General features: G+C 51.0%; 1 protein-coding gene and 1 long non-coding RNA gene across 5 annotated transcripts in view; one reads left to right on the top strand and one right to left on the bottom strand.

Moving 5' to 3' along the window:
- The window catches only part of RFX2 (regulatory factor X2), a 92,026-nt gene extending 81,341 nt beyond the window's left edge, over positions 1 to 10,685 (top strand). For 2 of the 4 annotated variants that reach the window (XM_018050919.1, XM_018050917.1), the window contains 5 exons: positions 539 to 688; positions 1,466 to 1,674; positions 5,851 to 6,004; positions 7,061 to 7,103; positions 7,561 to 10,685. In XM_018050919.1, coding sequence (XP_017906408.1) covers positions 539 to 688; positions 1,466 to 1,674; positions 5,851 to 6,004; positions 7,061 to 7,103; positions 7,561 to 7,658 — 654 coding nt within the window. In that variant the 3' untranslated portion in view covers positions 7,659 to 10,685. Of the gene's footprint in view, positions 1 to 538; positions 689 to 1,465; positions 1,675 to 5,850; positions 6,005 to 7,060 lie in introns of all 4 variants that reach the window. The other 2 variants (XM_018050916.1, XM_018050918.1) reach the window with 2 other exon arrangements.
- On the bottom strand, positions 4,873 to 25,879 carry LOC102179558. The gene is made up of 4 exons (XR_310129.3): positions 25,562 to 25,879; positions 22,667 to 22,910; positions 6,380 to 6,580; positions 4,873 to 5,325 (listed from the first exon to the last, which is right to left on the bottom strand). It is a non-coding gene; the product is annotated as an uncharacterized LOC102179558 (long non-coding RNA).

The raw sequence follows: 25,891 nt of genomic DNA, 5'->3' as shown, positions 1-25,891 counted from the left end.
GGGCTAGATCTGGGCATTTGGCCTGCCTGTCCCACCCTCAACCTGGAATTGATCCCTGAGGCCAGTGAGTCTCAAACTTCAGGATGTACAGGAATTGCCTGGGAAGCTGTTGAAAATAATAACTCAGTAATTCCCTGGGGTCCAGTGGTTAGGACTTTGCAGTCTTACTGCTGAGGACCCAGTTTCAGTCCCTGGTAGGGGAACTAAGACCCCACAAGCCACGTGGTGTGGCAAAAAAATAATAACATGTTTTGAAAATAAAATGGAAGATTTCCACACCTGCAGAGTGGCTGGTCCAGTGGCACCCTGGAATTAGTATTTTAACCATCCGCCCCAGAGAGCTGCTGTCCTGAATTCTGCCTCACTCATGCTCGGCATCCACGATAGATGCCGCTCGATGCATGTCCCTCATTGATCTTCAGTTTTGGGGTCTTTGAGCCTGTCCAGAGGGTGGGTCCCTGCCGGAACCACCCTTCCCCACCCCTCCTCCTGCACTCTCCCTGAGCAGACACAGGCTCACCCCGGGCCTCCTCCCCAGGTCGGTGTGGTGAGTGCTTTTGCGCAGACCCTGCGGAGGTACACATCCCTCAACCATCTGGCTCAGGCGGCCAGGGCAGTGCTGCAGAACACCTCCCAGATCAACCAGATGCTCAGCGACCTCAACCGCGTGGACTTTGCCAATGTGCAGGTGACTTCTCCCAGGCACCTCCCCCACCAGAGGCAGGCATGGGAACCCACTGGCTGAGCTCCCACCCGCTAGAAAAATGCAGAGACCCACCAAACTTAGCCCACAGCAAGCCGGGCACCTCACCGGGGCCCACATTTCTGTTGCATGGGAACGGTTGGGGTTGAAGCCCTCCGCAGCCAGTCTGGGACCCCTAGGTTCTACTCTGTGATCATCCCCCTGGCCTCCAGGCGCTGGGACCAAGACCTTGATCTGTTTTCTCTAAAAGTGTGCCTTCCCCGTGCCGCGTTTACGGCTCTCTTCTGGGCTTAGAAAAATACGTGCTGCCGTCAGGTGGGCCCTGCTGCCATATCTATGTCTAGTTCAGGCCCTGAGCTGATCCGTGAAGCAAACACACACACGCAGAGGAGCGGCCACTTAGGAACAACCCAACGGGAGCTTCCCTGGTGGTGCTATGGTTAGGACTCTGAGCTTCCAGTGCGAGAGGCACAGGTTCCATCCCTGGTCTGCAAGCTAAGATTCCACATGCTGCTCCAGGCAGCACCCCCGCAAAAAAACCACAAGGCAAAGATGAGGTACAGTCTGAGCTTCAGATGTAAGAAGCCAGGATGTAGGCCCTAGGAGCCTGCCAGGTCCCCTCCTAAAATCCTTCTGTCTCTACCTCATGAAATGGGTATCGTGCTGGAAAAGGCCGAGGGCAGTGGGCATCTATGCTCATGTGCATCCAGCCGGGGGCCACACTCAGGACGTGTCGCTGACCCAGAACACCCACGCCCACAGGAGCAGGCCTCGTGGGTGTGCCAATGCGAGGAGGGTGTAGTACAGCGGCTGGAGCAGGACTTCAAGCTGACCCTGCAGCAGCAGAGCTCCCTGGACCAGTGGGCCAGCTGGCTAGACAATGTGGTCACCCAGGTCCTGAAGCAGCATGCGGGCAGCCCCAGCTTCCCCAAGGCCGCCCGGCAGTTCCTGCTGAAATGGTCCTTTTACAGGTGAGTGTGCGTGTCATCTCCCAGAGAGCTGGGAAGGTGGAGGGGGCTGAGGTCCACAGACGCAGGCCAGCCTTCGGGACTCATTCCTGGGGGCTCCCAGGGACAGGCCCTCCTGGGACCTCAAACTGGGTTACAGAGGTTTCTGTTTTAAAAATTAATTTTTTCCTTTTAATTCACCACTATTGTTTTAATTAATTCACATTTATTTATTTGTCTATGCTGGGTCTTAGTTGTGGTGTGTGGGTTCTAATTCCTTGACCAGGGATTGAACCCAGGCCCCCTGCATTGGGAGCGCCAAGTCGTAGCCACTGGACCACTAGGGAGGTCCCAGGTTAAAAAGGCTTCTGCAGACAAAAACCTCCGTTTCTGGCCTCCCTGCTGGGAAGAACACAGCACAAGCCTTTATTTCTGCCCCTAGAGTGTCCCCACAGAGTGAGGTAAAGGAAAGGTCTAGAGAGAACGGGAGGCGCAGATGGTGGCGCGTGAGAACCAGTTAGAGAATCATAGTGAGAGGCTCCAGTGAGGACGGTGACCAACAAAATAGGGTGTGACATGAGTCTCTATCCCCTCACTGCCAGGTGCAGGCAGGAGGCAGAGACGGGTGTCGGCTCCCCACATAGTGGTCCTGGGTGAGGGGTAGGTGGACCATTGATTATTTATTTATTTATGGCCGTGCCACCACTTGTAGGATCTTAGTTCCCCGACCAAGGATCAGGCCCAGGCCCCTGCAGTGGAAAGGCAGAGTCTTAACCACGGGACCACCAGGGAAGTCCCTAGGTAGACCTATTTTAAAATGATGTATGTAACTGTACTACAGGCTTCCCAGATGACTTGGTGGTAGAGAATCCACCTGCAATGCAGGAGATGAGGGGTTGATCCCTGGGTTGGGAAGATCCCCTGGAGGGGGGCATGGCAACCCACTCCAGTATTCTTGCCTGGAAAATCCTATGGAGAGAGGAGCCTGGCAGGCTATAGTCTATGGGGTTGCAAAAGAGTTGGGCATGACCGAGCAACAAAACTGTATTAGAATTAATTAAGACGTGTGTGCATGAATGTAAGGAGATTCTGGGAATGGGCTGGCGTGAAGTCTGTATGTGAAGTCTGTACAGTGGGCTGGCGGGCCGGACACTCAGGTGGGAGCAGATGCCGCTGTCCACAGGTGGGACTCTTTCCTCCTCAGGGAAACTTCACTTTTGCTCCCAAGGCCCCTCAGCTGACCAGGTGAGGCCCAGCCCTGGTGTGGAGGCTAAGCTTCTCTAACCTCTAGTCAAGAGATGGTGGACAGCAACCACGGCGACTCCCAGGCTCGCACTGAAATGAATCACTGCCCATCACTGACACAGAAAACTACCCGGCACAGAAAGGAAACATGGGAGAGAAAAACAGAGGGAGGAAGAAAGAAGAATGTGAGAAAGAGGACCCATGAAAGAAAAAAGAGAGAGAAAAAGACCCGAAGGGATCACCTCATGCAGTTTACTCTCCTGTTGATGGGAAATTTTTTTAAAGAGAGAAATCGGAGCGAAAGAGAATAATAGAACATAATCAAGAAAACATCTCAGGGACTTCCCTGGTGGTCCAGTGGTTAAAACACTTGCAAGGCAGGGGATGCAGGTTCAATCCCTGGTTGAGGAACTGAGATCCCACATGCGTCAGAGCAACTAAGGCTATGCCATAAGTACTGAGCCCGTGAGCCACAATGAAGACCCAGTGCAGCCAAAATTTAAAGAAAGAAAAGAAGACATCTCAGAACTAAGGGCTCAAGTTTCCAAGAGCTGCCGGGTTCCCGGCCCAGTGAAGGAGCCCGAGCCTCCCTGTGACATTCGGACACCGACACCGAGAAGAGCCGATCAGGAAGGTTTTCAGAGAAAAGACAGCAGATCGTATGTAGGCCAGGAGCCAGGGCAGCATTCAGGCCAGGGTGCTGGGGGACAGTGTCGCCAGGAGACCCAGGGAAACCTATTTCCTCCCGTGCAGTTCTCACCTGGGCAGACAGAAGCGGGAAACTCAGGCTGAGGAGGACCAGCCCAGAGGGGCCCTGCAGGGCATTCTAGTCCCAGGCAGTGGCAAACACAGGGAAATGAGTCGTTTTGTCACAGTTGAGCCCAGGAAGACCACCAGCTGTTCTAGGCGCTGGACAGCCCATCAGCCCACTATAGCTGAGGGTTCAGATCCCTGTCCACCTGGCAGTCTACCAGGCCCGCTCATTTGCAACCTCTTAGCAGAGCTGAGCAGAGGGATCAGAAGGCTATTTACTCTCTCTTATCAGCGTATTCTGACCCCTCAGATGACTATGCTGGCCCAGTCACTCCCAGTCCCCAACTCCGTCCTCACATGCTGCCATCCTCAGATCCTTTGCACGGCCCTCCCCTGCCCAGAACGTGCTTTCCCCAAGGAGCCCTGTGGCCAGATTGTCCTCAGGGAAGCCTGCAGGCCTCTCCTGTGAAGTGGCACACGCCTTCTCACCCTCCATCCCCCGCACCCGATCTTCTTCCATTGCCTGTCACCTGTCCTTTGTGTGACTGTCTGTTGCCTGTCTCCCCGACATCGGGAGTGTCCCCTCAAGAGCCAGGGTGTTATTCTTGTTCACTTCTGCATCCTCAGCATCTGAATGTTGAATGAACAAATGAATGAACAGGAAAGGGACCGTGAGCCTGATTGGGAGTGTGGCTCAGTTACACAGCCTTTGCGTTCGTGAAAGTTCTTCAAGTGACCTTTGCTTCCTACAGTGTTCATTTGGGACCTCTCTGGTGGTCCAGTGGGTAACAATCTGCCTGCCAATGCAGGGGACACTAGTTCGATCCCTGGTCTGGGAAGATTCCACATGTCTCGGAGCAGCTAAGCCTGTGCGCCACAACTACTGAAGGCCACGTGCCTAGAGCCCATGGTCTGCAACATGAGAAGCCACCACAGTGAGAAGCCTGCACACCACAAGCAGAGAGTAATCCCTGCTTGCTGCCAACTAGAGAAAGCCCATGAGTAGCAACAAAGGCCTAGCACGGCCAAAAATAATACTAAATTCTTAAAAAATAATGTGCTCCTCTGGACGCAGGCACTCACCACCTGGTGCCTCCTAGGGCGTCTTGGAGCCACAGCCGGCTGGAGCCGGCTCTCCACCTCCACTGCTGAGCCCACCTGCCTTCAGAGTGTGTCTGTCTACACGCTGGCCCCAGAAGATGCAAAAAGAATTAAGAAAACTGATTTGTTGTCAGTTGTCTTTACTGACTCGCAAGTAACAACAGTTTCAACCTGTTAAAAGATAAACTGAGGCTTGTTAACTTTTCAAAAGATTCTCTGAGCAAACATTGCTTTGAACCGAGCAGCGCCAAAGCCAAGATGGTGAGGAGCCTCCGCAGCCGGGAGCAAGGGGAGAGGTGTTCACACAGGAGATGATTTGATGGCTGCGGCTGGCACGCGCTGACTGATCTGATCGGGTTGTGGATGCTTGGACTCCGGGGTGATGCCCCCTGAGTTCCATTACTGTCACGGGTGGTATTCACATTGTGGGTCCCCTCCTGTCTCGTCCCTTTCTGCTGCTTTTCTCGCTGTCACAGCAGTTAGACATCACCGAGGGTAGGTGGGTTCTGAGATGGCGCATCTGGGTGTATAGTCCAGACTGTGTGGTTGGGCACCACATTATCCCTTTAGATTTCTCTGTAAAGAATGAGATAGGAGAGCTCTTTCAGCAAGTTTCCCAGGCAGATGGCACACAGCACATCAGCAGCAGACATGACTAATAAAACTTTACTTATGGACACTGAAATGTGAATTCAGGTACTTCTTACGTGTTGTGAAATAGAATTATTTTATTTATGTACTGATTTTGAAGTATAGTTAATTTGCATTACTGTACCAATTAGAATTTTTTTTTGACACTTTTCCCCGCAACCATTCAAAACTGAGAAAACTGTTCTTGGCATGCAGGCCATCCCAGACCAGGTGACAGGCTGGATCCAGTCTGGGTCGGCCACAGTTCACCAGCCCCTGCTTTTGGATGAAAGCAGCGAAGGCACCCTGAACTTGAGCCTTTGTTTTAGACGCCTAAAGCCACTGACTGGGGACATGGCAGGGCAGGGGAGGCGGGGTGGTCCAGGCGGCTGGCTGGCGCCCTGTGGGCCAGCTTGGGGCTGGAGGGGAGCCTGGCGTCCCGGAGGTGCCAGCCTGTGTCTGCCGCTCCAGCTCCATGGTGATCCGAGACCTGACCCTGCGCAGCGCCGCCAGCTTCGGCTCCTTCCACCTCATCCGGCTGCTCTATGACGAGTACATGTTCTACCTGGTGGAGCACCGGGTCGCCGAGGCCACTGGGGAGACACCCATTGCTGTGATGGGAGAGGTGAGCGCTCCCCACCCCCACCCTGGGACAAGAGGGCAGGCCTTGGGGTCCAAGAGACCACATCGAGGGGGGTCAGCGGCTGGGAGAGAGCTCGCCTGCCCCAGTCGGACTGACACAGGCAGACCCTGGCTCCTGTCACCTCCCTATGAGACCCGGGCAGGATGTCCTGCCTCCTGGTGGCAGCGCACACAGAGCATGTCATTTACCTTTTCAGTCATCTCACAGTAAACAGTCAAGTGGCATTCAGTACATTCACGGCATTGTGAAACCCCCACCTATCTTGTTCCAGAACATTCCACCACCCCAAAAGAAAACCCCATTCCCACTGGCAGGCCCCCCATGTACCCCTTCCTCCAGCCCCTGGCAACCACTCACCCCCTCTCTGTCTCCATGGATCTGCCTGTTCAGGACGCTTCCCAGCCGTGGAGTCACAGCCTGTGTGTCCTTCTGTGTCTGCTACTCCTCCCGAGCATCGTTTCTCAGGGTCCGTCCATGTGGAGCGTCAGGGCGTCCCTCCTTCTCATGGCAGAGTACTCTCTGATTGCCTGGCTATTTGCCACTTGGCTGACCCGTCACCTGTTGATGGAGGGGCTGTTTTCAGCCTCTGGCTGGTGTGGGTCGTGCTGCTGGGAGCACTCCTGCACGCGTTTTGTTTGAACATCTGCTTGAATTCTTTGGGGTGCATACCTGGGAGTGTACTTCTGGGTCATGATGAGTTTGTTTTGAGGAACAAACAAGGTGATTTTAGTGCACAGAGATTTTAGTGCATGATAAGCAGTGAGAAAAAGCGGCCATTCCTTCCCTGAGCATTCAGAGGTCACAGCCTCTGTGCCCTTGCTAGCCTGGGCAGTCGGCACCCCCTGTGCCCTCCAGCCACTCCCAGGCAGGGCGTAGAGAGTGTCAGAGGGGACAGCCCAGGCCCCTGCAGCTTCAGGGCCATTTCTCAGGGCATAAGCCCCCTCACTTACAAAGCCAAACCAGTTTCCACTGTAGACACGGCTCACCTTCCCCGGGTCCACCCTGCAGAGCCCCTCACTCTGAGCCTCTCTCTTTCAGTTCAACGATCTGGCCTCCCTGTCGCTGACACTGCTGGACAAAGGTGGGTGTGTCTGGGCGTTCCCTCCCATCCTGGGCATAGTGGAGGTGGGGGCAGCCCCTAAGGCGGGGCCCTGGGCAGCAGCCCGCATGTCCACCGGGGCTCAGAGCAGAAGCCCCCACGCTCCTCCTAGATGACTGTCCTGCTCCCCCAGCCGTCCACACCAGGCCTGGAGGAGCAGGGCCACGGACGGGACTGAGGCGGCTAAGTGCCTCCTCCCTCCACGTCTGGAGAGGGAGTGGGGCAGGTGGGGCAGTGAGCACCCCTGGGGCCCATTCCCTGCCCCACGGGGATGGGAGGCTCAGCGCCCAAGGGGGACCCTACCAGGTGCATGACCCAGGCACATGGGCACTGGTTGAGGGGTGGTCGCAGGCAGGAAACCCCCAGTCAGCTCACACCCGAGCCAAGGCAGGGCCCTCACCTGGCCTGTTCGTGTCCCCCACCCCACCCGACCCTACAGATGACATCAGTGAGGCCCACTCGGAGACCCGAGGACGGGGCGAGCCCCTGGTGAAGCGGGAGCGCAGCGACCCCAACCACCCCCTGCAGGGCGTCTAGCTGGGCCCCCAGCTCCAGGCCTGAGCTCCGCCACAATAGTGCCTCTTAGACAAGTGACCTTTACTCCGAGTCCAGGCGCCCTGGGCCAGGGTGCCCATAAAAGACACCCTCCTCTTCCTCAAGATGAAAACCGCTGTGACCCTGGAGGAACTGTGCGCCAGGTGCCCAGGGCCTGAGCTGCACACTGGGGCACCCAGCCCACCTTCTCCTCCTCCTGAATCTCCTCCCCCTTCGGCACACACCCTGGCTCAGAGCTGGAAGGGGCCAGGCGGTGTTGGCCAGTTGCTGCCTCCCCTCCCAGCTGGGAACTCCAGTGGCCCCTGGGAGGAAGGGGGTGTCCCGAAGCCCCCCTCGTGTCCTGCAGAGGGCAGGGGCCATCTTGATCCTTGCCTCATGGCCTCCTGCCCAGCTGGTCCCCAAGAGCCTGGTCTCTAGATGCCAAAGGGTTCAGAAGCAGCTGCCAAATGATCCCTGGATGGGGCTCAGCCCACAGCCCCACGTGGCTCAAGAACCAGTCACCAAAACAGGCTCCCTGGTGCCAAGAACCAGTGGGACCTTTCCATCAAACCCAGAAGCTTGATCTGCAACCGGAAGGATTGGGATTCTGCCCAAGTTCACAGCCAACATCAAGCTCAACAGTGAGGTCTGGAATGAGTTTGTTCCAGGGAGTTCGGGAGATCAGTGTCCCATCGGCGCCTTCAGAGGGCAGCCCATCCAGCCAAGACTGCATGAACAGCTGTGTCTAAGCCTCGCTTCACAGAACCTTCCAGACTGCCTCCCTTTGAAGTAGTGATCCCTGAGCACTGTGACTCCAGCAGGTCCCATCTTGAACTGCTCAGAGTCCAAACTCTTCTCTGGGGACGAACCCCAAGGCCCGGCCCGGCCCCGAACTCTACACGCTTCATGTCTGCATCCCTCATAATTTAACCTGATGCACAATGGGCCCGGGACAGAGGGCTGCCCCCACAGCAGCTGCAGAGAAGACGGCAAGCCTCTGGTCTAAGAAGGCCCGGCTTTGCTTCTCTTTTTGAAAGTATGTTCATACCGATAGTTTCGTGATCTAATTGTTATTAGAACGTTCCTTATGAATGTGTATATGGCAGTATATCCGGTCCCCAATGGTTTCCTCACGCATGAAGAAGGTACTCATGGAAACTCACGTGGCCTTGCAAACCCTGTTTCTTGACAAGCAGCACTGTGCATCCGTGTCCTTGAGTGCACTGGGCAGGGAGCTGAGGGGAAAGATGAGGAGTCTCATCTAAGGAGCCAGCGGCCTGCTGTGGCGATCACCGAGTGCATCTCCTCTCGAGACTGCAGACTCAGATGAACTCCGACAAAAAGAAAATCTTTAAAGGCACATCTGCTTTCCTGGGAGACGGTCAAGTTCATGGTTCCTGGACGGTCACGCCTGCCTCTTCCTCCACGTTTCTGCCTTACGCCGTCTAGTCCTTTGCCGGATTCCGTGAGGAGGAATATAAACGACATAAAGACACCAGACTTTCGAGCCCATTCTTGTTTTTCGTTGCAATAAACACACTAAATGTACCCACTGAGGGTCATGGTCCACACTCCCACCCCTGCCGCACCCCCCGTGGTCCTGGAAGATTCAGCACCCCCTCCCGCAGGCCCCTAGTCCTGGGACAGCAGGGCGGCCCAGACTGGGCTCTGCGAGCCTGGGAAGGGGCAGGAAGGAAATGGCGCTTTCCTCCGGCTCCCTGGGGAATGTTCCAGAAGGGGCAGTTTCCCCAGGCCGAGAGGACAACAAAGCAGCTCAGCCCAGGATAGGCAACACAGTGTGTCCAGGCTAGAGTGATCCAGAGGCGCAGCGCCAGCCCAGCTCCAGCGCTGATGCAGCCCGCTGAGTGTTTACCAGGCGTGTCTGGTAAAGCGGGGGCGGGGGGGCATGGGCCGGACCTCAGAACCCCCTAAGGATCAGTGCCTGAGCGTCTTGCAGAATCACCAGGCCCTAGCCCCAGGGAGCCCCGCTTGTGGCATTAAGGTCGGGGCTGGGCGTCCATAACTGTTGCCACCACCCTCTCTGCAGGGGGTGGGGGTGGGGGTGGGCATGGGGTGACCCAACACGGGATTGTGGGACTTTGGAGAAATCCTGCAGAGAAGAGCAATGCACTCAGGAACCAGGAAGGGCCCAGGGGCAGGAGGATGTTCTAGAAACCCGGATGCAGTTCTCAGTTTTCCGTAAAAGCTGCTTCTAGGGGGCGAGGCAGGTGCCCCATATGCTGAAGTTGCTCAGCCTCGGCCCCAGCCCAGGCCTCTTTGTCCCAAGTGGCAGCCCAGGTGACTCCAGGCTACATGAAAATTATCCCAAGCTGGGAACCCCAGGGCCTGCGCTTGGCTTAATGCCTGTGCGGTCCCCATCTTGAAATTCCTAAGAATTTTCCACCAAAGGGCCAGTGCTTTCATTTCACACTGGGCCTCACAAATACTGTGGCCAGTCCTGGGGAGGATCCCAGGACCCAAGCACGCAGCCTCCCCCTCAGCCAGTGGCCAGGCCCCAACTCTGTGCAATGCCCTGCCAGGCTCTGAAAACCCAGCGGAGCCCAAAGGTGTCCCCACCCTCTCATGGTTCAGGATTTCAGCCCATGGCCCCTGAGCAGCATCAACCCTTGCACAGGGCAGGAGCTGCACCCCTAACCTTCCCCCTCAGAGATCCCAGCCAGGGCCAGGTAATAGGGTCCCTGGTAGGGGAGGGCACCTTAGGGCCTGGGTAGCTGGTGAGGCTCATAAGCACAGGTGATGCCCACATGATTGCTGCCCCAGGAGCCAGAGAAGAGAGAGAAGGAGGGGAGCCCACTGAAGACTCCTGGGTCATCAAGTCCCTTGATGGCCCACTGGATAGTGCATAAGAGGGACCTAGTCCTACCAAGAGCCTCAGGAGGTCCTGACCAATCACAGTGGCTTCTCTGTAGATGCTCTGGTCCATTCTTTTTGATGATCTTCCCAGGTAGGTATTAACCACCCCCATCCACTGTCATACCCATGGGAAAATCGAAAGTTACTGGCTGGAAAGCAAGCAGGATGGCTGGAGCCCCAGCAGCCATATTGGACCCTGAGGTGGACATCATACAATAAGGGTGGCAAAGCAATGAGACAGAGGCGCTTGGGTTCCCAGGGCCCCAGTGAACCCTCCAGTCAGAGTTCAGTAAACCACCATTTAGGAGGGTTGTAGGGGGACCCGCTGATGTTCCTGCTTCTAAGAACTCTCTGGTAGCAAGAACTCTGAAGCAGAGTATGGGGTGCACCTGCATATGACACGCACACACACGAGCGTGAAGCTGCAAGAGTGCTAAGAGAGATTCTCCCGGCTGGGAGTGGCTCTCCTGGCTGGGAGTGGCACCCCCTGCACCAGTTTTCCTCCCGCTTCTCTGGCTGTCCCACTGTCCCCACTCACTACACCTGGGTCCTGCTCCTTCCACACCCTCTGTGACCTCGTCCACATGCTGCTGACTCGCTCAGCATCTGAAAATCCAGACCTCCTGCCCAAATCCCCACCCCACAGCCCAGGAGCCCCCGTTTTAATTTTTACTGGACTATCACCAACTCGATAGACGTGAGTTTGAGCAAGCTCCGGGAGCTGGTGATGGACAGGGAAGCCTGGTGTGCTGCAGTCCATGGGGTCAGAGTTGGACATGACTGAGCAACTGAACTGACTGATAGTTGCTTTACAATGTTGCATTTACTGTGCAGTAAAGTGAATCAGCTTACATACATCCTTTCTTTTTTGATTTCCTTCCCCTTTAGGTCCCCACAGAGCATTAACTAGAGTTCCCTGTGCTGTATAGTAGATTCTCATTAGTTATCTACTTTATACACAGTATCAGTAGAGTATAGTGTCAATCCCAGTCTCCACATTCACCACAACCCCAAGAGCCCCTGTTTTAGACATGGCCCACCCCTAATGCTGCGAGTGCAGTCTGAGCAGCCGGCACCTACTTCATCTGGTTCCAAGAAGATGCCCAACCTCAACTAGTACAGAGCCTTTGGGTTTCCACAGATTTATTCACTTTGAAGGAGCTCAACTGCTTTTTACCTGGAGCCCACTTTTCACTTTTATGCACTGGAGAAGGAAATGGCAACCCACACCAGTGTGCTTGCCTGGAGAATCCCAGGGACAGGGGAGCCTGCTGGGCTGCTGTCATGGAGTCGCACAGAGTCGGACACGACTGCAGCAGCAGCCGTTTTTATTTCATCCCAATCCTCTGCCGCCCCCCTGTGGTCAGTTTGTGACACTGCCTCTTCCTTTACACGGGAAAACAGCCAACTCCGATTTTGCCTAGAGGCGAGGCTGTTTTGTTTACACTGAAATTGCAATCATGCCTGGAAAGACCAGAGCTAGCTGTCTCTCTTCCACATCCCATCTCTCCTCCTCTTTCTCAATATTTCCTGTTTATTTAGGTCCCTACAAGATATTCAGTAACTGTTAATACAAAGAGAAAAACAGTAACCTGACCAACACCAAGTGATCTGAGTTGTCAGTAATGATACAAATTGCCATCAGGTGCCTTCCAGATAGGTTATTCTGTGTTATTCCCACCCAGAAATCATCACCTTAATTAAATCAGGAGGAAACATCCAGCAGACCCAAAATGAAGGCGTATTCTACAAAAGAGCTGGGAGTATTCCTGACGAGAGGCTTCCCCGGTGGCTTGGTGGTAAAGAATCTGCCTGCAATGCACGCAGCGCAGGTTCGATCCCTGGTCTGGGGAGATCCCTGGAGATGGAAATGTCAACCCACTTCAGTATTCTTGCCTGGGAGATCCCGTCGACAGAGAAGCCTGGTGGGCTACAGTCCATGGGGTCCCAAAAGACTCGAACATGACTGAACAACTAAACAATAACAACTCCTCACTAGGGTCATGGTGAAGGAAAAATAAGACACAGGAATTAATCCAGACTAAAGGAACCCCGAGGAGAAATGACATCTAAATGCAACAAGGGGGTCTTCCCTAACAGTCCAGCGGTTAAGACACTGCATTTCCATTGCAGGGGGCACAGGGTCCATCCCCTGGTCTTGGGAACTAAGATCTCACATGCCGTGAAAAGCCAAAAGATAGAAAATAAAAATTAAAGGAGGAATCCTGGACTGGATCCTGGGATAGGAACAAAACACTGGCAGTCAGCAGATGAGACCTGAATAGGTTTGTAATCACTAGTGTACTGATCACATATTGATCAGTGCAAATATCCTGGTTTTGAGCATTGTGCTGTTTAAGCAATATTTGGGGAAGCTGGATGAAGGCCACATGGAATTTCTTGGCAGTTTTTTCAACTTCTTTGTAAGTTTGAATCTTTTTTTCTTTCTTTTTTAGAGTTAGGGGAGGCCGAATTTATTTTTAATTGAAGGTTAAATCCTTTTCATTTCAGGGACTTCCCTGGTGGTCTAGTGATTAGGACTCCACACGCTCAATGCAGGGGACACAGGTTCAATCCCTGGTCAGGGAACTAAGATCTTGCATGCTGCACAGTGACCTTTAAAAAAAAAAATCTTTTAAATTACAAAGAGAGTAAGGTCAGTGCACGCGTGCTCAGTCACATCTGACTCGTTGCAACCTCATGCGCTGTAACCCGCCAGGCTCCTCTGTCCATGGGATTATCCAGGCAGGAACACTGGAGTCGGTTGCCATTTCCAGCCTCCCCAGGGATCGAACTTGGGTCTCCTGCGACTCCTGCAGTGGCAGGCAGACTGTTTGACACTGAGCCACTTGGGAAGCTTCACCATCGGTATTTCCTCCTAGATGCACATTTAGCTGCGGCAAAACATGGGAGGGAAGCTGATGCACCTAGATTGGATCAGGGGTCCCCCTCTCGGCTTCTGTGTTGGCCACACCTTGCTGGCAAGAACTTGACCCAGTGGACGACAGTGGGAGAGGAGGTACTGAACAGAGGCGGCCAGGAACTCCTGCTGACTAACCTCTGGGTCCTCACCCTGCACGTGGGGCTGGGCACAAAGCAGCTACTCCCCACGCCAGCTCCCTGCCCACAATGGGTAGATGATAACTAAATTACAGCTGTGAAGGCCCTTTTCCTGGGGTCTAACTACAGAAGCCATTTTCCAGCTTGGCTGTGGAGAAGGAAGTTCTTGCTCCTCAGGGCTTCAGCCCAGACCCAGGGTCAGGGGAGGAAGAAGGCAGCAGAGAGGCTGGTCAGCAGCTTAAGGGAAACCACTGGGGTCCCTCCATTTCCCACTTCTGACCCTTGTCTTGGAGAAAAATCACAAACTCCTCCAAGAACTCTATAGCCTCCCAGGCCCTGTGGGGCTCCTTGCTCACTCAGCCCCAGCCACACTGAGCTCCTCACTCGTCACCAAACTGGCTTCTGCCTCAGGACCTTTGCACTTACTACTGTCTAGAGTGCTTCTCCTGCAGGTCTTCCACTAGAACGCCACCTCCTCAGATCCCGAGGGGACTCCTGGGGACAATCTTTTTTTTTTTTTAGTATTTATTTTTGGCAGTGTCAGATCTGTTGCCCTGCAACACATGGGATCTTAGTTCCCCAACCAGGGATCAAACCCACGACCCCTGCATTGGAAGGTGGATTCTTAACCACGGGGCCACCAGGGAAGTCCCTGAACAGCCAACCTAAAGTACCCTCTCTGTCACTTGATGCTTTACTATTTTTTCTGTAACACTGACTGGGTCACTATCTCAAATCATTTCACTTCCTTGTCTATTGTCAGCCCCCCCACAGAAGAATGCAAAGCTCGGTGACGGCAGGCTGTCTTGTTCCTGGGCCCCCAAGCGTAGAACAATATCTGAGACATAGTAGGTGTGGTGAATATATGCTGCCGTGTAACGAGTATTCTGTGGTTTGGTTTATAACAGGAAGCATCATTTATCTTTCACGGAGGTGAGGAATGGAAAGGGCCAGGGTGGCCAGTCTCTCAGGGATTTGCCTTTTGGTCTCTTTTTAGTGTGTTTGGCTACAGCAGGTCTTAGCTGCAGCCTGTGGGATCTGGTTCCCTGACCAGGGATTGAACCCAGGCCCCTGGAGGACCAGGAAGGCCCTGCCTTTTGGTCTCATTTCAGCGCCTTTACAGCATGGCAGCCTCAGGGCAGGGGGACTGCTTACAGGACAGCAACGGCTCCAGCGAAGCAGGCGGAAGCTGTATCCTGTCTTGTGAGTCACACGGTATCACTTCCACTTCCATAAATGGACGCGTAACCAGCCTGCCCCCATTCATGGAAAATGGAGCCCTCACCTTTTTCTTTTTAATTGGAGAAGAGTTGATTTACAATGTTGTTAATTTCTGCTACACAACAGTGACTCAGTTGTACATATTCTTTTCCATCATGTTCCATGTTTTGTGACATTGAATATAGCTGTGTTGCACAATAGGACCTTGGTGTTTATCCGTTCTGTATGTAATAGTTTGCATCTGTGAACTCCAAATTCCCAATCCTCCCTCCCCCACCTCCATCCCCCTTGGCAACCACAAGCCTGTTCTGTGTCTGTTTCGTGAGATAAGTTCCTCTGTGTTGTATTTTAGATTCCACATGTTAAGTGGTATCAGGTGGCATTTGAGACCTGACCTTTTGATGGGAAGGTCAGAGAATTTGGGGCCATGTTTTAAAACCATCAGAGTAGGCAATCAACAAATATTTCTTGCATAAATAAATGCTGACTAAGTGAATGTGTAAGAGACCAGATAAAGAAAGCAAAGGAAGGTCTAAGGGACACGACACAGGCAACCATGGCCACCAGGATGAAAACCGTGAAACCAGGGGAAATTTAGTTGGCTCATCAGGCTGATGGGGCTTCCCTGGTAGCTCAGTAAAGAAGCTACCTGCCAATGAAGGAGACACGGGTTCAATCCCTGGGTCAGGGAGATCCCCTGGAGGAAGGCATGGCAACCCACTCCAGTATTCTTGTCTGGTGAATTCCATGGACTGAGGAGCCTGGCGGGCTGCAGTCTATGGGGTCACAAAGAGTCAGACAACTGAGTGTGCGTGAACATCAGGGTGATGGGTTTAGCGTCCCTTGAGAAACCACAACTGGATTATATTTAGCCAGTGATGACATGTTGCTGGGAGTCTCCCAAAGTGTGGGATGGATGTGGTCCATGCAACTGACTTTCGGAGGCATGCAGACACAGCACTACTGACACAGAATCTCATGGACTAGAGTTACCTCAGTTCAGTTCTTCCATTCCTTCTCGCTGTGTCAAGAAGTTTCAGTTGAGTGACAATATGCCTTTAATAGCCCTGTAATACTTTGCTAATCTCTTTACATTAAAAAAAAAAAAAAAAAGCAGGCTTGGGGCTCAACACCTTGGCAGGCAACAATATCCACCCAGAATTACAGAACACTGTTTTTACAGTTTTTGTGTTTCTTTTTACAGCTACGGCTCAGTGGTTTTCTATCTGAAGTGGCAATATATGGTATCTATTTAATGTCAACTTCAACTAATAAAAGGCACATAAAGTATTAAGTTCATTACGGGTCAGAGGGTTCAGAGACATGGCAACAGCCAAGAACACTTACCCAAGAGAAGTTACAGATAACAAAATGTAATGAATACAGTGATTGTTGTTCTTTAGTTGCTAAGTCGTGCCTCACTCTTGCAACCCCATGGAGTGTAGCTCGCCAGGCTCCTCTGTCCACGGGATTTCCCAGGCAAGGATACTGGAGTGGGGTGCCACTTCCTCCTCCAGGGGTTCTTCCCGACACAGGGATTAAACCCACATCGCCTGCACGATCAGGCAGATTCTTTACCACTGAGTCACTAGGGAAGCCCAAACATAGTGATAACTAAGTCTCTGTACTGCAGTCTAGACACCTGGGTTCAATCCCTGGGTAGGCTAGAGTCCGTGGGGTCGCAAAGAGTCAGACATGACTGAGCGACTTCATTTCAGTGCCTTTCCAGCACTGACATTCTAGCTATTTCCGAAGAATTTCTAGCCAATCTCTATGGCCTGTGCCTGCAGCCTGGAGGCAAAATCCAAGGTAGCAAGTGAGTATCTTACTAAAATGCAGATTCTGATTCAGGTCTAGGTTGGAACCTGGGAGTCTGTATTTTCAACAAATTTCCTGGTGATGCTAATGCTGCTGGTTTGGAGGCCACAGCAAGAAAGTAGCAGGCTCTAGAGAGAAAAATCTAGTATGCTACTGCACACCTCTGCTCAACTCTGATTAGTGATATTCACACTGGTAGCCTGAGACTGGCCATAGGAAGTATTTATATCAAGGAAATCAGCATTACAAGGCAGGGTCCGTTTTATTGTTCTATTGTCTTCAAAACTTAAGTATGGGAAAATGGTAAAATTTACAAGAAACTATATATACACAGGCACATGTGTAATTATAGACAGAAACACACGCTTCTCTGCTTCTCCCAAAGCAGCAGGAGCTGTTGAACATTCACCACACCCCATTGGTTGTACAGAAGTGTATAGGACAACCATATAAATACCGCAAACCAGTCAATCTTAAAGGAAATCAGCCCTGAGTACTCATTGGAAGGACTGAAGCTGAAGCTCCAATACTTTGGCCATCTGATGTGAAGAGCCAGCTCATGGAAAACACCCTGAGGGCAGGAGAAGAGGGTGGCAGAGGATGAGATGGTTGGACGGCATCACCGACTCAGTGGACACGAGTTTGAACAAACCTTGGGAGATAGCAGAGGACAGGGAAGCCTGGCCTGCCAGAGTCCACGGGTGAGCAGAGCCAGTCAGACTAGACTTGGCCACTGAACAACAAAACTACTATCGAGACCCAACAAGTAAATAGTTTAAGAGTTTTGGGCCAGTCTGTTAAAAGAACTCAGCTCTGTGGCTGCAGCTTGAAAGCGGCCAGACATTATGTCAATGACTATGGCTGTTTTCAAGTAAATCTATGGGCACTGAGATTTAAATTTCACATGATTTTCATACACCATGAGAGATGATTCTTCTTTTGGTTTTGTTCCTACAATTAAAAATGTAACAGCCACCCTTAGCTTGAAGACAGATGTGGCCCAAAGGCTACAGGACCTCCTCGTCACGATCGTACTGGAGCAGGAGTGGGACTGGGACCCAAACCGAAGACCTGGAGCACAAAGTTCCAAGTGTAGGGATCAGCCAGTGGCTCAGAGAGTTTGGGGAGGTCCAAAGTGTGAGAAATATGCTCACATGTCCAAAACCAACGAATGGAGACACGAAGCACGGTGAAAGTGAGACTTTTAATGACGGTCTTGCAAGACCGAGTGTCTGGAGGGCAGGCACAGCCAGGACAGTTACAGCAAGCACTTTATTCGCTAGCACGCAGGTCCCTCCCTCGGTTCCTCATCGGCTGGGTACTATGGGGTGTATGATCATCCTGGAGGTTTGGTTATAGAGTATCCTTCCTTCTCCCTTCCCGACCTAATTCTGTTATTTCTCAACCAAGATTTTAGTTTATCTCTCTCACAACATCCCGCTTGCTTAGGGACTTTCCAGGTGTGTGAACTTTGCGGTGGTTATGTCAGCAAACTGTTAGGCACGCTTGGCTGCTAGTAGTTTTCCACTCAGAGCTAGCTACCTTTGAAAATGGACCACTTTTTTATTTCTTACAAATTCCTTATGGAGAAGCTCTATACAGTCAGCAAAAACAAGACCGGGAGCTGACTGTGGCTCGGATCATGAACTCCTTATTGCCAAATACAGACTGAAATTGAAGAAAGTGGAGAAAACCACTAGACCATTCAAGTATGACCTAAATCAAATCCCTTAAGACTATACAGTGGAAGTGAGAAATAGATTTAAGGGACTAGATCTGATAGGCAGAGTGCCTGATGAATTATAGATGGAGGTTCGTCACATTGTACAGGAGACAGGAATCAAGACCATTCCCAAGAAAAAGAAATGCAAAAAAGCAAAATAGCTGTCTGAGGAGGCCTTACAAATAGCTGTCGAAAGAAGGGAAGCAAAAAGCAAAGGAGAAAAGGAAAGATATACCCATTTGAACGCAGAGTTCCAAAGAATAGCAAGGAGAGATAAGAAAGGCTTCCTCAGCAATCAATGCAAAGAAATAGAGGAAAATAATAGAATAGGAAAGACTAGAGATCTCTTCAAGAAAATTAGAGATACCAAGGGAACATTTCATGCAAAGATGGGCTCAATAAAGGACAGAAATGGTAGGGACCTACCAGAAGCAGAAGATATTAAGAAGAGGTGGCAAGAATACACAGAACTGTACAAAAAGATCTTCACGACCCAGATAATCACAATGGTGTAATCACAAACCTAGAGCCAGACATCCTGGAATGTGAAGTCAAGTGAGCCTTAAGGAAGCATCACTATGAACAAAGCTAGTGGAGGTGATGGAATTCCAGTTGAGCTGTTTCAAATCCTGAAAGATGATGCTGTGAAAGTGCTGCACTCAATATGTGAACAAATTTGGGAAACTCAGCAGTGGCCACAGGACTGGAAAAGGTCACTTTTCATTCCAATCCCAAAGAATGCTCAAACTACCGCACAATTGCACTCATCTCACATGCTAGTAAACTAATGCTCAAATTTCTCCAAGCCAGGCTTCAGCAATACGTGAACCATGAACTTCCTGATGTTCAAGCTGGTTTTAGAAAAGGCAGAGGAACCAGAGATCAAATTGCCAACATCTGCTGGATCATCAAAAAAGCAAGAGAGTTCCAGAAAAACATCTATTTCTGCTTTATTGACTATGCCAAAGCCTTTGACTGTGTGGATCACAATAAACTGTGGAAAATTCTGAGAGGGATGGGAATACCAGACCACCTGACCTGCCTCTTGAGAAATCTGTATGCAGGTGAGAAAGCAACAGTTAGAACTGGACATGGAACAACAGACTGGTTCCAAATAGAAAAAGGAGTACATCAAGGCTGTATATTGTCACCCTGCTTATTTAACTTCTATGCAGAGCACATCATGAGAAACGCTGGGCTGGAGGAAGCACAAGCTGGAATCAAGATTGCCGGGAGAAATCTCAATAACCTGAGATATGCAGATGACACCATCCTTATGGCAGAAAGTGAAGAACTGCCTCTTGATGAAAGTGAAAGAGGAGAGTGAAAAAGTTGGCTTAAAGCTCAACATTCAGAAAACGAAGATCATGGCATCCGGTCCCATTACTTCATGGGAAATAGATAGGGAAACAGTGGAAACAGTGGCTGACTTTATTTTTCTGGGCTCCAAAATCACTGCAGATGGTGATTACAGCCATGAAATTAAAAGACACTTACTCCTTGAAAGGAAAGTTATGACCAACCTAGATAGCATATTCGGAGAAAGCAATGGCACCCCACTCCAGTACTCTTGCCTGGAAAGTCCCATGGATGCAGGAGCCTGGTAGGCTACAGTCCACGGGGTCGCTGAGAGTCGGACACTACTGAGCAACTTCACTTTCACTCTTCACTTTCATGCATTGGAGAAGGAAATGGCAACCCACTCCAGTGTTCTTGCCTGGAGAATCCCAGGGACGGGGGAGCCTAGTGGGCTGCTGTCTATGGGGTCGCACAGAGTCAGACACGACTGAAGCAACTTAGCAGCAGCAGCAGATACCATGTTAAAAAGCAGAGATATTACTTTGCCAACAAAGGTCCGTCTAGTCAAGGCTATGGTTTTTCCAATGGTTATGTATGGATGTGAGAGTTGGACTGTGAAGAAAGCTGAGCGCTAAAGAATTGATCGTCTTGAACTGTGGTGCTGAAGAAGACTCCTGAGTCCCTTGGACTGCAAGGAGATCCAACCAGTCCATCCTAAAGGAGATCAGTCCTGGGTGTTCATTGGAAAGACTGATGTTGAAGCTGAAACTCCAATACTCTGCCCACCTGATGCGAAGAGCTGACTCATTGGAAAAGACCCTACTCATTGGAAAAGACCCTGATGCTGAGAAAGATTGAGGGCAGGAGGAGAAGGGGACGACAGAGGATGAGATGGTTGGATGACATCACCGACTCGATGGACATGGGTTTGGGTGTTCTCTGGGAGTTGGTGATGGACAGGGAGGCCTGGCTTGCTGCGGTTCATGGGGTTGCAAAGAGTCAGACACAACTGAGCGACTGAACTGTTATGAGAGGGATGAGAACTGAGGCAACCAAATCTTTCCATTTTCCAAACCATCCTTTTAACCAATCTGTGAATGGATCATCAATTCCAGCATTTTCTGCCAGCTCATTGGTTGAGGTCGTTAGTCCTTCTAAGGCCTTTGTGATGGCTCCATCAGGAGCTGTATTTTTGGGAAAAAAAAGTACAGCATTTCCCACCCAGCATAACATGAACGCCCCCTTTCTCTGCTAGGTATCATGTCCAGTGCGATCTTACTTCCCAAGCCATCGACTAGTGGCATCCAATTGGCTAGCTACTCCTTGGAGGGCATCTCTGATATATCTGATAAATCTGTTGGTTATAATATATATAATTAATCCAATCTACATTTTTGTTTCCTTTTTATTAACTGTGGACCACCTAAAAAGTACTGACTCAAACCCTGTAGCTATTTGGTTTCAGGCCTTGAATTCATTAAGAACTCCCTTAGGGACTCCTATTGAATCTATATATACATGTATATACACATATACATATATGTCAAAGGAGTCCACCGCTGTTCTCCGACTTTGCTGGCTGGGTGGCTTTTCAGGTACCTTGTGGAATGCCAGGGTGAAGGGAATGGCCAGTTGAATGAAGGCACAAGTCCCTGTCCAACTTGACGGCAGTCAGTCTAAGAGGTTCCTTTTCCCACAAAACCACCACCAGCCATCAGCCTGGGGTCTACGGAAGGCTGAGTAGGTGCTGTTGTCTGGCTCACCGGTAACGTTCACGATGCTGGCACAGGTGGCAAGTTCTTCCAGGGGTCTACTGAACTCTGCCCCCTGCCTAGAGGCAAGAGCACTTGCTGTGCTCAGTCATGTCCGACTCTCTGCGACCCCGTGGACCGTAGCCCACCAGGCTCCTCTGTGCATGGGACTTTCCTGGGAAGAATACTGGAGTGGGTTGCCATTTCCTTCTCCAGAGGATCTTCCCCACCCAGGGATCGAACCCAAGTCTCTTGCGTCTCTTGCACTATTTCATATTGCCTATGGAGAAAGAGGGGATGGCTTTTGGGTCTGACCTTTGCAGTTTGGGAAGAGTCACGACAGATTCTTGCAGGTCTTTTCCCCACGCATCTTTGTCCCGGTAAAGGGCCAACATGTGGTGCGTTCCTCCCAGATCAGTGCCCCATCTGAGGGGGAACTGGTTCCCCACCTGTGCCTGTGGGCGTCCGGCCACACGCGCATCACATCACTCTTATGATGGGCTTGCACTGTAAATTTGACCCATTCGACCCAGGCATTCGTATCTCCATACCCTGTGTCAGTTTCTAAAGTCTGTCTTAGATCTTTGTACCTCAATTATTTCTATTCTTTAGGGATCATTAATAGAACTAACATGGTTTTTGGAGCTCGGGGTTGGGACAGTCTCCGATACACAGGAGATTTTTATTTTCAATACAGTTAAGAACAAATCACCCTAGGGGGGTCTCTCCCAGTGACATCTGTCCCTAACCCATATACCTGAGATGCTCTTAATCTAGGGTAGCTGGGTTGTTAACAGTCAAGAGGATAGGGTTGCATTGTAGATTTTGACAGGCTTCTGGTAGAATGCCCTTTAGGTATATTTTGTCTTTCAAAGGCCTCACCTACCCTATGTTTACCATCCAGTCCTGAAACCCGGTGGTCCACCGTACATCATCCCAACTGGGGCAGGGGCTTGCTCTAGTATAAACCAAATCTGGTTCAGGGCAAAGATACTTATCCGCCTGCGACAACTGTCTCTGGTTTTCTAAGTTTCCACAAGGTAAAATTTGGCAGGCATCAAAACTTAATAGTCTGAGGTGACAAGGTTTTGGTTATATTGACAACCAACCTGGTTGGATAATCAGGGATTCCTTGTCAATTTCGACTCTGACTTTTTACCTGTTGGTTTCAGTACCAGTTTCCAAAGGTGTGGCCACATGGTTAATGGTTATTGTGGAGGGGAGGATTCAGAGGGAGGAATTTAACAAGGTTTTCTTAAAGTTACCTTTAAAGGCTGCTCATTGGTCCTTTCCCTTCCTTTTGAGGTCTCTTTTATTGGCCCCTTGACTTGTGTATGAGTACAACCTTTCAGCAGTGCACACAGCTGTCTCAGTGGTCAGGAGCATTTGATAAGGGCCTTTCCAGCTTGGTTGGAGTTTGTCTTCTTTCCATGTTTTAATTAACTCCAAGTCACCTGGCTGGAAGTGATGAATTCTACAGGCAGAGTCTGGGCAAGGTGTCCTTTTAATCTGGGGGATGATAAGGCAGAGGAAATGGTCAGTATATAGTTTCTTAGAAATTGGTCTTCGCCCAGGAGGTCTGCCTCCTGAAGTGTGTTTTCCTAATCACCCTCTTGTTAATTTCCTGGCAGGCTATGCAGCTTCTGTAAACCTGTTTCGCAATGGTGTAAATTCTCAGGCAACCACAGTTTCTAAGTATTGCATCATACATAGCCCAGGGGCCCCAGTGGTCATTAATTCCCTCATCATGGGCTTACTTATCATTTTCTTTCCATCAGGTAACACCCATCTTTGGTCTTCAGTTTGGGTGTTCGAGATCAGGTTCAATAGATTCACTTTCTCCCCTAGAGAGGCTCGCTTAGTGGCTTCATCTGTGAGGCTGTTCCCTGTGGCTTCCATAGAATTCCCTTCCTGGTGACCATTTACATAAGCTATAGTTACCCTGTCTGGAAGCAGACTTTCTGGCATTTGTTTAATCAATAAAACTATTGCACCTAACGTTGATGGCTCTAAAGTGAAAATGGAAGTGAAGTCGCTCAGTTGTGTCCTACTCTTTCTGAGCCCATGGACTGTAGTCTACCAAGGTCCTCTGTCCATGGGATTCTCCAGGCAAGAGTACTGGAGTGGGGTGCCATTTCCTTCTCCAGGAAATCTTCCCAACCCAGGGACTGAACCCGGGGTTCGACCTCATTGTAGGCAGATGCTTTACAGTCTGAGCCACCAGGGAAGTCTAAAGACATGGCTATATTAACACTTTAACATCAGATATTAACTTAATATTGAATTTTTTTTAGTTTTCATGAATCTAAAATTCTGGCCAGTTATCTTTTGTATTTTGAGAATTTATATAGGCTCTTAATTTTCTCAAGCCAATTAAGTAGTGCTTATTTACAAACTAATTTTGATAACATCATCTACAGGTAAAGCATATTACATACCTATAGATAAACAGAGAGAGCTCAGATTAAAATTTACTAGATTATCTCTAGCTAGCTTTCTTTAACAACTGCCTATGCAGTAAAAGAGCCCATTTTGGCTATTTTTAGGACAAAAATTTTCCTTTAATTCCAAGTAGAAACCTGCAAGAATAAGTTTTGTACATGCATAAACCAGGTTGGTGTTAGAGGCTGTTTTCTGATGCCCAGTGTTTCTGTGTTTGAGGGATTTCCCCATTTTAAGTTGAATTTGTCATGGGTAAAATTTACTAGTGAAATTGTGTGGTGGGCCAGTGTGCTGCATGTGAGCTTAACTCCTCCAGGAGACACCCCAGAGTCGTTTCAGCCCTCTTACATGTCTCAATAGCCAATTCTTATTTAAGACCCCTGGACAGGCAAGTGTTTTAATTAATGAGTGGGTTTCCCTAGGGAACCACTGCACGGTATGAGGACTTGGCCTTCACCATTCCCGGAAATGTCTCGGTCACCTGAGAATCATGAGCGGCCGGGAAGAGTTATGTCCCATTTCTTTGGAGCAAAGCTCTCATGTAAAAATCTTCATTTTTATCCAGACAAATTCTAGTTAAGCAAACAGAGGAAAAGCATCACATCAGCCTCCAACTCAACTGCTCAGCATAGACCGCTCTGTCTCCTACAAGCAGGCAACAGTGCTGTCTTTCATCAGAGCCTTACTCAGCCGCTAGTCCTGGCAGGAGGATTATCCTGCCCCAAATCTCAACATCCTCCCCAGTGGACTATGGGGTGGGGGGTGGGGCGATATCAGAGGAAGAATCCTTATCTCCCCCTTTCTTTGGTTCCCTAGGCCTAGAACATTTATTCCCCATTTTCAGCTGGTCCCTATGCCTGAGTTTCCCTGTGCACTCAAGCCCCCTACACTGGAGGCTTCTTGCACACTCTTGAGAATAGGTTTGACCATCTCAGGCCGTTTCTCAAGTGGCGCTAGTAGTCAAGAACCTCTCTGCCAAAGCAGGAGACTTAAGAGATGCTGGTTTGATCCCTAGGTGGGGAAGACCCCCTGGAGGAGGGCATGGCAACCCACTCCAGTACCCTTGCCTGGAGAATCCCAAGGACAGAGGAGCCTGGTGGGCTACAGTCCATGGGGTCGCGAAGAGTCTGACATGACTTAGCGTTCACCGCCGTTTTCCTCGGGAAGAAGGAAACCGAGGATTGGGACTCCATACTCGCTTACATCTCAGTCACACACACTCGACCTCCGAAAATGCCCAACCACCAAGGCAGTACTTATAGTTCAATTTTTGCCTGGTTGCCCCGGTGCCTGCTTTTGCTGCCTGTGTAGGTTTCACTGTCTTCCAGACGTTGGGCGATAGCCAGCCCACGTGATCTATGAAGACAGTCGCCGCGAGGTCCAGGGCCTCGTGGGCCATTGGTCCCGGAACGCCCATTCTGATGGTTCAATGAGGCAGGTCCCCTGCGTTGAGTCCCCCGACCAACATCTGAGCCCCGTCCCACCCCCATGGGCCTTCCCTTTGGCCAGTGATCTCCAACCTCTGACCTCTACTTCCCCCAACCATCCCCCCACCTCTCCACGTGGCCTCAGAAAATTTGCCTGACGTACGGTTCCTTAGAAGGGAAAACTGAGGCCTGAGGTGACATAGGGAGCCCCAAGACCCCCTCCAGGGTCCCCTTCAAGCCCCGGGCCTGCGCACGTGAAAAGCCTCCCCCCGCCCCAACCCAGGGATTTACCTAGAAAAAGGCCTTTGTTGCGGAGCCCTCCACTGTCCACGCTCCAGCCTCGGGGGGCAGAGCCGGAAAACAATCGGAAAGCAGGAGCATGAAAACCCACTCCGGCCGGGCAGCTGTAAAGAACTTCAGACCCTGTTGCCCGCCGCGCGCTCGAGACTCACTGCGCGTGCGCCCTGCCCGGCCCTGCCCACGCCCCCTGGGTCGGCGGGAAAAGGAGGCGGGGGCGGTTAATGCGCAGGCGCGTGCTACGAGCTTGGCCTGAACCTGACTGCGATCCGGAGCGCGTCTCCGCGCTGGGCTCCGCGCGCAGGCGCAAGCTGCCCACCTCGC

Source organism: Capra hircus, chromosome 7 (assembly GCF_001704415.2).
Source record: "Capra hircus breed San Clemente chromosome 7, ASM170441v1, whole genome shotgun sequence".
In the NCBI taxonomy this organism is placed as follows: Eukaryota; Metazoa; Chordata; class Mammalia; order Artiodactyla; family Bovidae; genus Capra; species Capra hircus.
Note: the sequence above shows the minus strand (reverse complement) of the source record. Positions and strands in the feature narration are given on the sequence as shown.